The sequence below is a fragment of the Egretta garzetta genome, unplaced genomic scaffold (assembly GCF_000687185.1).
Source record: "Egretta garzetta isolate BGI_Z169 unplaced genomic scaffold, ASM68718v1 scaffold251, whole genome shotgun sequence".
Lineage (NCBI taxonomy): Eukaryota > Metazoa > Chordata > Aves > Pelecaniformes > Ardeidae > Egretta > Egretta garzetta.
Window position 1 is genome coordinate 4,973,925 of NW_009258952.1, and position 11,291 is coordinate 4,985,215.

At 36.7% G+C, this 11,291-nt stretch overlaps 1 protein-coding gene across 2 annotated transcripts in view; it reads left to right on the forward strand.

The window, feature by feature from the left end:
* The window catches only part of STAU2 (staufen double-stranded RNA binding protein 2), a 174,140-nt gene that overhangs the window by 73,627 nt on the left and 89,222 nt on the right, over positions 1–11,291 (forward strand). For both annotated transcript variants that reach the window (XM_035890092.1, XM_009634492.2), the window contains exon 11: positions 2,500–2,560. In XM_035890092.1, the coding sequence (XP_035745985.1) occupies positions 2,500–2,560 (61 nt within the window). The remainder of the gene's footprint in view (positions 1–2,499; positions 2,561–11,291) is intronic.

An 11,291-nucleotide genomic window follows, 5' to 3' on the forward strand; every position in this document is an offset into this window, starting at 1 on the left:
TACAAGTGCATTGTCTTTAAAAAAACAGGTTTAATTACCTACTTGCAGATGTAGTTATCTTAGAATTGATAGAATAGCATACAATGGCCTAATACTGTTCTGAACACAATGAGCAAACATGATACTGTATCCAAAAAATGTGAACTGCTCAGATTTTATGTAGTGGGAGTACTCAAGATCATAGAAAAATTTTTATAGCTTTGTTGGGGTTAAGGACATAAAATATCTAGAACATCTGGCTTTATCTTCTGTATATAACAAACTGAACATATTTAAAGCAGATACACAAGTTAGTTTGTGTAGAGGAAAGTTTTTTAATTCTCAAACTAAACTGTGCTGGAGAAAAGGGAAAATAGCCCTTAGATCTCTAACAATTAGAGCATTGCAAAATTCCTTCCATATAAATTGCACAATAAAGTTTTACTATTAGAAGGTACTTTGAATCCAAAATGGGACCCAATGTAGATTAGCTGACGTATCAGGTTGGCATCTAAATGGACAATTTTCACTTGTGTTGGTTTTGAAACTTTTAAAAAAGGAAAGTTCTCTTCCCTCCCCGCCCCTTCCCTGAGTCCTTTCATCCCCTTCCTGCTCCCTTAAAAAAAAAAGCAAAACCAAATTCAGTGTTTTTTCCTTAACCCTGCTGCATAAAATGTGGCTGTATTAATTGTTTTAATGAAGACCTAAGAGCATTACAAGAGCCATGCACGGTGCTGATGGCAGCACAGGTAAACAGGTAATTGAAGTAATGTAAAAAAGTAAAGGCTCTGCTCTTTTCTGAGGTAATCCGATTCCTGGAAGAGATCAGTAATGGTTGTGCAGAGCTCTCAGGAGAGCAATTTGAAAGTGCCCTGTGGAGACTTTTTGCAGCTATCAGAGTTTTAGCTCTATGGATCAGAATGGAGAGTTGTAATGTCTTCATTTTTTCCTATTTCCATCTTTTTGTTTTTTCTCACCACTTATTATTCTCTCAGAGAGAAGAAAACCAGGGTAGATTGCATTCATGTGAGACAGCAGCACTAAGGATAACTTACTGATAGATAAATTCTTGTTAGATTCCCCATCGTGATCAAGTTAATAAACAGTAGAAAGAGAGGAATAAGGAGAGTTGGAAATGTTCTTCTATTGTGGCACCATGCTCATGCTGATTTTCAGATCACGTCATAGATGCACAGTATGGATTCATGATAAAACCATGCTGACAGCAGTAAATACAAACCTATTTGTGGACTTCATATTGCTTATTCATTTGAAGAACTGTTGTCTTCTGTGTTTTCCAATATACATATCTGCTTCATGGTACGAATAAAAGGAGTTACATGAAATTAAAATGCATGGAGGCAGGTGACCAATTTGAGAGCCAACTCTAATACCTACCTTCCCTTTCCACTAACTGTCCTTTCCACTAACATTGCATGTTGCCTGTGCTGTAAGCACATTGGGATGTACATGATGAGGAAAGGCAGGGAAACAATCATTGGAACAGCTGCTTTGCATAATATGCTCTTCCCTCCTCTTTCCCAAGGAAAACATATCATCTAGTAGTCTTCATTACAACATGATAGTAATCTAAACAGACTTAATGCAACCTCTGAGACGCAGAGGCAGATTTCAGCTGGCTGATCCTCCTTCGCGTCTCTTCCACTTTCCAATCAACCCTGTCATCCAGGACAAATGATTACGACTTTGTCATGGCATATAGACTGCTTTGCTGTGAGATTTTCTGTTTGCATACAAAATCCTAGTGAAATCTGACAAGGATCATGTGTTTCACATTCACTGAGCCGATTGTCAATAGCTCCTAGCTCATGAGGAAGCTTCGCCTTGTTTATCCACATTTACACGTTAATCTAGAACGCTGCCATCTTATTTACTGTGTAGACATCAGGAATGGCGCTATTTTGAACTTCTAATTGCTCCTCTTTTCTGTATCAGAGTAATACCTGGTATTAAACATAATAAAATCAATTTGAAGGAAATTAGCTCCCTCAAAAAAGTCTATATATTAAAATAATGGAAAATTGCAGTCTTTTTTTTGCTTCCACTTCAGTAACTAAACGAATTCCTAGCAAGTAAATATTTTTCAATTATACTCAAAGTACTTTTTAGTGTTTATGCATTCTTTCATAGGCAGATATTAGGATCTTCCTGGTTTAGAATGTAATTTCTCTGTTCTCTGTGTATGTTTTCAGTTGAGAGCTGCTTCAAACATTTGATTTTTAAGTCTGATTTGGTAACATATTGAGTTGAGCCTAGTCCTTGGGGAAACATTTATATTTCGGTGTTAGGCAATAGTTGTTAATGTTTATTCATGAAGGGTACATTCTTCAAATAACCTATTTTAGACAAAATTTAAGATTGGTTAGCAAAGTTTTGTTAGCAGATGTGGCAATCCCAAGTCATCCTTTTTAGAATCTTTCAACTAAATTTATAAACAGGAATGCTCTGTTTAAGGAGTAATTTGCCTTTTACTTATTTGTCTTTTTCTACCTGTTTCAGCTTGGAGAAAACAAGAGTTGGAACGGCCAGAATGTTGGGTTTCCTGAGCCAACAAGTAACAGTAAGTATTGCTTTCTAAATTTATATTTATACTTATTTCTTTTTGTCTCTGTAGGATTTAGATTATTTGAGAGAATTGAAATGCTTTCTGTAAATATTTTAGGGTTTTTATTACAATTAGATGAATTAACTCGAGTGTCCTATGTGTGAGTATAGGTACGAATGAGTGCAGGAACAAGGAGATTTTTGTTTACTCATTGAGTCCTTCAGGTTGTAAGGAATTTTAGGAGGTCATGTAAACTGCCTGCTCAAAGCAGCATCAGTACAGAGTTCAGGCAAGGTTGCTTATGTCTTCTCTCCAGTCCTCCAAGGATGGAGATTCCATAGCTTCTCTGGGCAGCCTGTTCCAATGCTCAATTGTCTTCACATTGAATTTTTTTCCTTTTATCCCAGTCAGAACATCTCCTGTTTGTTTATGACTATCATCATCTCCGGTTCTTCTGCTAGATACCTCAGTAATGTGCCTGGCTCCATCTTTTTGGCAACCTCTTCTTAGGTATTAGAAGGCTGCTATTGCTATTAGGTCCCTCAAAGTCTACCACTGTCCTCTAAGCCTGATCATCCAAACAGACTTCAGTTCGTCTACCGAGACTCTAACATCACAGCTTGGATACAAGGGTGCTGTGGGAGACATGATGTCAAAAGCCTTGCTAAAGCCATGGTAAATGACATCCACTACTCTCCCTTCATTCATAAATCCAGTCATTTTATCATAAAAGGCAATCAGCTTGTTGAGGCTGTTTTTATCCTTGGTAAATTCATGCTGATTGTTCCCAATGGCTTTTTTTCTCCTCTGTGCCCACAGGGCACTTACAGCATCATTTGCCCAGGGACTGAAGTGAGGCTGATCAACGTGCCTTTTTGGATGATGATGCCTTTCTGCGGGCATTGGAGACCTCTCCTGATCTCCATGACTTTTTGAAGATAATATAGAGTGGCCTCACAGTGACATAAGCTGGTTGACTCAGCATGCTAAGATATATCCTGTTTGGTCCAATGGACTTGTATGGGCTGAAAATTTCTCAAGAAATTCCTGACTCTGATCAGGTTCTGCTGCTGGTAGTTTCTCTCTTCCTTTAACTGTGCTTCTAGACACAAAAGCCTGAGAGACCTTGTTGGTGAACACTGACTTCATTTGCACTGCAATAGGTAACGAATAGGACAGACCTCTGTGACTTTGTAACTAGGTTTTTGCTGTTTAGAGTGGTAAAGATAATATAAATAGTACTTCCTTCATTTTTCCACAAGCCCTGGATTCTTCTCTAGAACTGTGTTGACTTTTGAACTTCTTAAGAGGCCCAAACATTATCTCTCTCAACTAAGGATTCTACCAGAGACAGACACACACATAAGCTACCTTCTGGTTTTTGCCTATAGACGTCTGAAGGGCATGGTCCTACAATCAGGTTTTAAGGTTGTTCAGTAGTGTTCCAGTAAATATACAGTCTTCTCAGTCACTAGACCTGGGGAATAATTTCTGCTTCAACTTACACAGAAGTTTGCTATTATTTAAAGTGATGTTGGATTCAGCACATGCCATTGTGTTTCCCTGAAAGGAAGGATTCTATGGGATCTAAGACTTCTTAATTGCTTCATTCCAGCCCTATCATCAATCCCCATCAATACTTCTAGATAATTTCTGTTTGCATTGTCAAAATCTCTAAGAACATGGCCTGTAAAATATCTTCAAATGTTAACATCTTCAGATGTTAACATACTGGAGTTTGGGACAGCAGAATAAGACCACTAGCTTTTCTCTCCTATCCTTGCAGTGTCTTGTAGGAAACATATTTATAGATGACATCACAGCCGTCTACTACACCAACAAGAAAAAACAATCCCTTTCCCAGGCTTCATCTGGCAAGAAAGCTTTGGCAGTCATACATGTAAATCCAAATGTAGAAGGAGAACACAAAGACAAACTCACTCAGCAGGAGACAAGATCAACAAAAATTATATTTTAAACCTGTGCTGACCAAAGAACTTATTTTTCACAGATTGACCTGCTCACAGACCTTCTTGCACCACAGGCCATGGTACAGAAACAAGCTTTCATTCTGGGATGCTTTTCTAATGCACAAAAGGCATTTCTAGAAGCCTTCACCTCCATTCTTCTGATCTCCAAGTAAATTTGAAATCAAAAGAGATGTAGCTATCATATCAATAGAGATAGAGCATTTATTTCTGACAGTGCTGTTTAGTGTCCACTGGGCTTAATTCCTTACCTCCTTTTTTGAGGGTTCCAATCCAGAGGCAACATTAATAATAATCAGCTGATTAAAGTGTGTAATTTTTAATTTGAGAGGGACCATGCTATCCTTTTGCAAAATAGCATTTTTGGTGGTTTGGCCTCCTATCAACAGGCATGTATAGTTTTTTTACTGATTTTTTTAACTCTTCGCCTCATAAAGGGCCTTTCTCTTCTAGGGTATTTTCTTTAAAACTTACAGCTTAACTGTGATTTCCATGTAAAGGCATAAGAGGAGAATGGATCTGTTAACAGTTATGTAGAGGACAGAACAGTCTTTCTTCACCTTACAGTCTCACCCAGGATGGAAGACCTAGAAATGCATTTTTTTTCCTTAAATGTGTTAATGTGATATCACCCCTGGCTGAATTAACTGCTCATAGGTCTTCTTTTTGACTTTCTCATTGAAACCTTTCTTGGTATTTCTAAACTAAAATGGCCTTTCTGATAGAATTATGAATCTGCTGTATCAATTGGCACTCTATTAAAAGTATATTTTTATATAGAAAACCTTTGTAGTAGTTTCTATACTGAAGATCTTTCAACATATAAATGTCACACCATTTATTTGTAATGTATAGGAAGGAACTACAGGTTCCAGGATAGAAAATGTATAGAACTTTTTGTATGGTATTTAGGTAACCAGTAGGTTCAGTTGATACCTTCCTACTGACTGGCTCTGTGAAGAAGCCTGATTTTCAGGACATGACTGAGGTCAGGGGATTGCTGCATTTGGAGAAGATCTACACAGTATCACTTGGTATTTCTCACCAGTTTGCCATAGGCATGATTGCTTGTTGAAATGCTGTGCTAATACTCAGTAGGGAGGTGGTCTGCCAGTACATGTTTACCTGTGAGCACTTTGCCTGCTCTGCTTCTGGTAGAATATTATGTGTTAGTTTCCCACACAGGGAATGCATAAAAAAACCTGAAGAAGAACTAGTATTAATAAGAGTTGTCCCTGCACGCACCCGTTGATCTTCCCCTAAACCCCAGAGTCCAAGATAACTTAAGAGCTTTGTAGTCAAGGAGAACTGAAGAAATTTGGATTGTCTTCTCATTTTGAATAAAAGAAATCACTAGTGTGCATGATTTCTAATGCACCTGTGAAGTGCAGGGTTTTTTTTAAGGCCATTCCAAGCAAGTTCCACTCTTTGAGATCAAAAATGTCATCCTTTCAGGTATGAATATGCTCGTTTATATTTAAGAAGAATGGTTGTTGGTAGGTGAATCTACTCTTGCAGTGTCATCATTATTGAGCGCAAATGGAGCAGCTTCTTCCCTTCTATGTTCTTGTGTTCTTGCTTTTAAGAGAAGTGTACAGTTTGCATTTGTTGTTATCCTAAAACCTAATTTTCAGTGGTCTTGAAAATTGAAGGCTCCGAGATTGTTACATCTACCATTTGGCAGCTCTTATTCAGATTTCCAGTAATTTTATTCCAGGAAAACAATTGTGTCCTGTTAGGACAACGTATTGTGCATCAGTTTCCTTTTGCAGGCAGATACTTTTTCTTTGTGTGCATAACACCCTGCGTTCCCATCTGAAACTGTGTGAAATAAAACCAGAACAGTAAAGTGAAGTCATATACTTTAGTACAACAAAACCAAAAATTGCAAGAATTATATATTTTAGTGCAGTTGAAGAACAGATTTTGTTGTACCTCGATTATGTAGTTTGGTTTTGCTGAGAAATACTCTACAGTCTGTATCCTCCTACATACTCGCTCAATGCTTTTTTAGTATTCCCTATTAAATATCCTTGAAAATTAACTTCTCCTGTTCCCCTCTCTCATGGTACTTTTGCAGCTATCCTTGTGGCAAACTTCACTTCTGTTCCTCCTCCTCACTGGCAAAGCTTCTTCCCACAGGTTTACTTCTTTACCTTTCCTCTCCATTTCACTATCTGAAAAATGAAACAAGAAGCTATTTGTTTCTTGGTTTGAGATATCTTAGACATTTTTCACATGTGAAATAACAAGAAGATTGAGTGAGGTTTTTTCCCTGATGCTGCTGGGAGAGACTTTGAGACCCTGTGGGCAGGCCACGAGCATTTGCAGCCTGTACAGGAGTTGTTTACTGTTAACAAAATGCTCGTTTATCTCTCTGGATTTGACTTAAGCAGTTATCAGCAAAAACAAAACACAAAACAAATAAACAATCCTAATGCAAAATGCATTTTCTTGGGGACATATTTTAGTTTTATATTTCTGGATGGGGTAATCACAAAGATGATACAGTATGTGTCCTAGGAGAAGTTGTAGATGAGCTATGAAGAACAAAAATATATAAAAATAAAAGGAAAAAGTAACAGGTTTTTAATATATTATAATTCTAACAAGGAAAAAATTACCCTAACTGTTTTTATATGTTCCCCACCCTCAATTTTCCATAGTATAGTTTTCCTTTATCTATTTCCAGCAATTCTGGGAGTCACAAAGTAAGTACTGAAAAACTAATAATAATAAAAAAAATAGATTCAGAGCAATCCTACCTCTCTGTAAAGGACAGGCTCTTTGTTTTTCTTGCCTAACTTTTTATTACTAGGGAATTGTGCATGACTTTACAGTCTTTGTTCTTCAGAGTACATCTGCTCCTGCTGTTTGTTCACCACCTGAAATCATAATCATTTGTTTGTGACATCACAATTAGTTACTGTGAAGATGATTAGATTGTCACCAACAGATGATTATGATTTCAGATGGTAAATGAGCAGCAGGAGCAGATGATCTCCTAAGGAACAAAGATACTTGATCTCATGCAATTGTTCTCATTAAAAAAAAAAAAGCCATGAGAAAAAAGCAAATAGATATTCAGAAGAGTTTCTTCAGTCTGTGATGAGGAAATTTGAGTGTTTTTCCATGAATAACATGTATTTTAGTATTTTTTAAAATCTACTTAAATAATAAGAGATTAAGAATATAAGAAATAGAAGAAAATATGCAAATATATGGTGTTACTGTAAGCCCTAATTGTATGGTTATATTCAAATTCTTACTTAGATGTTTCTTCATCACTTTAGGGGAGAAAATAAATGCAAAATAAATCATGTATTTATGAAATTTTATATGCTAATACATCTTCACTTTGGAGGAAACAAAATTTATGTGAACTTTGTAGTTCTGGCCCTCAATAATTTTATAAAGTCTTTTTTTTTTAATAGTCCTCTACATGTTTATTTTTCAGCTGGGCATTTTGGTGAAGACTTCCAGTAGATCATTTAATACCCCTGTATTTCTATGAACAGTTACTGAAGTCTACAGTTTGGGACTAAAGTTTTTGTTTTGTATTTCAGCCATTTTTAATTGGAATTTATATGTGTTATATTTTGCTGAAATATTTGATTGGGTGTATTTCAAAGGTGATTTGCAGTTAGCTGTATGCATTTTTGCTCACTAAGCGCTGCTGTTTCATTGGACTTTGCTTTTGAATTGCTTCCAAACTTACTAAACTTCATCAATTATAACGCACTCTTGCTAGGAGTTAGACTGATACATCACTAAACATTTGTTGAATTATTTGTCATTCTGAATAGAAACCACAGTAAGAGAACTGACACCTCCTCTTATTAGATGAAGCACAGGCCACAGAACAGTAGTTTCCCATCTGTTTGATTTGGGGTTTTTTGTTTTGTTTTGTTTTGTGGGTTTTTTTAGCAAACATACTGTCAGGTGAACATTCTACCATCACCACGTGTTTCAGGGAGCAGTTCCATTAGCTGAGCCGCTTGCCTACACACTCTGTATGTCTCACAACCTTGGATAGAGTCTCTTATAGCAGTTGATTATATTTAAATGACACTTTGCTGCTGAGTTGATGTGGTAATTTAAAAATTCCATCTTTTAGCAAGTGTCTGAGATAATTAGATTTTCTTTCTAGCTGAAGACATTGGAAAATTAAATTTAGAAGCAGAGATTTGTCCAATTTTGTTTCTTCCCTGACTTATTGAAGCTAGGAAATCTATGCTGTGTTTGGCTTTATTAATAATTAATCTGTTTTATCTAACAATGTGAATGAGATAATAACTTATCCAGAATAATGCCAATTAAATACAACTTGCATATATTTTTTTAAATAGTTGAAAAAAATTCTGGAACACCTAAAATTAATTCGCACCTAATATTAACAAAACAGGGAAGGGAAAGTGGTTATTTTGTCCTTGATGTTTGGAGAACTAGTGGCAAGATCTGATTAGCATTTTTGTGTGTAAGTGGGATTTGGGCACAACTCAGGTGTGTAAGACCACAACTGCGGTTGGTCTTTCTTTCCCCGTGTTTGCCCTTTTGAGATGCTTGGTTAGGTGCTTAAAGTACTGCAAGTTTTGCGTCTTCAGATGTAATACTTTCTTTGCTGAGATTAGAGTATAATCTTGTATTTCTAAAGCACCTAGTGTTTTGAACAGATGTCCAGAAAGTTGGGAGACTTAGATCCAGTTTACTTCTTCACCAGAAGGAGAGTAATCGTGGGGTACAGAGTAATCTGGATAATGGCAGCTGCCTTTTGGGGATGTGTATCTAATATCATTATGGTTTTCAGACAGAAAATAAAAAATCATATGCTGTTAAAATGCAAGAAATCCATGGAGAAGGAGTGCTCTAAAGGAATCATGACTTTGTAGTCTGACTGTTGATTAAAGCACATATGAGTGAAGGTGCAGATATGTATTCTGGTGTTCCCTGGCTGGTTTACAGATACTATATTCTGTGTATTTTAAATACAGGTGAAAAAAAAAAAAAAAAAAAAAGTGTTGCAAGCAACCTGCTGCCTGGTTTTTGAGTAGTATGGATAGTGCGTATGTACGAAACATACACTTGAGCTGAGAAGGAACCCAATTCATCTTTCTATGAGACTGCTCAGCCATTAAGCTCTTGATGTATAAAATGTATAAAGAGGGGACAGTCACCATGACAGCAGATAGCCAGCTCTGTAGGTAGAGATCATTTCAGAGAAATTCTCCTTTTGCTTTTCCTAGTCCCCTACAATTCCTATATGAATTACATTTGTTCAAGGTTGCTAGTCTACTCCTTTGAAAAAAACTGCATGTGAAATAGAAATGCAGAGCTCTTGTTTCATGTTAACTCTCAAATTCAGATTTTATAATGTAATTATGCAAATTATCTGCATTTGGATTTCTGTCTTCAGCCAAGCAAATGGAGCAGTATCACACAATTAACCTCAGTACTGTGTTTCTCTAAATACTTTCACTTTTCTGAAGTCTTTTCTCCTTTTCCTACTCCCTTCCCCCCCAACCTGGAACCCACCATGTGCCTCACCCTTAGTCTAGGATAATAATGTCCTTGAAAAATTGAAACGCTTGAACTGAGGCTTTATTTCTGTCAGAAGCAAGACTTAATTCTCCATTCTCTTCCTCCATCCTCTTTCCTTTACATCAAACATCTTATCCCTATGACTTCCACTCCCCCACCGCTTTCCCCTCCTCTGATTTCATCTTCACTCATACCTATGCTGTGCTTGTTGATGTCCCCCTTGACCTTCTTAGCTTCAGCAGCCTCTCTATCCTTGTCTGGTAGACTTGCTCATTCTTTCATCTCTTCTACGTGTGGGTCATGCCTTTGTTTTCATCATCACAATTCTCATTCCCCTCTTAATCTGTTAATGAATAGCCTTGCATGCACAGGTCACCTCCGGTTGCACTTAGGCACTCTCCTAATTGCTTTACCCCCTCAAAAATAATTTTCTTGCAGCTTTTACAAGCACCTCGATCTATCAGCTTGTGAGCTTGGTTTGTTCCTGCTCCAAATTTCCTGATCCTCTTCACTGATAAGAATACTGTCCTTTCTTCTGCATTTAGATTGGTTCTTTTCACGACCTGCTTCATCTTAATTTTAGGTTATCTGGTACACTGATATATTGTTGGAAACTTATAATGCAGAAAATATCGTGTAAAAATAATGATGTAGGTGTTTTTGTCTGTCTGTTGGAATATTTCGTAGAACATCCTGTAGAAACTCCCCACTGCAAACACTGTCTTATTTTTACCAAAATCTTATGTTCCCAAGCAGAAGTAAAGCTGTGGGAGATTTCAAAGGGCCTTCCTCACATGAGTTAAGCACCAAATGTTACAGAAATGTACATAATTTAAGGCTCCTGCAATACTGTTATTTCCTTTCTGGCCATACAGAAAATGTTCCAGTAAAATTAAGGATATCAAGACCTGAATTCATGAAGAACTAAATAGTATTTACTTCAGTATCATGGTTATTTTAAGGTTAAATAAGCTAACATTTTAATGGGTGACTTTATATAACATTAGTTTGTTTAAGGTCACATAGACTAGATCTTTTGATTGAAGGACATTGTGTAATGACAAAACATTTTTTCATGTCTGAATATCGCAGTAGCTGGTGACTTAGAAATACCACAGATAGCTGTGTTAAGTAGGTAATGATAGCATCTTCGTATTTGAAGCCAAGATTGTGTGTAGACTATTACTGAGAACATAATGGCCATACTGTTTGCCTATTCA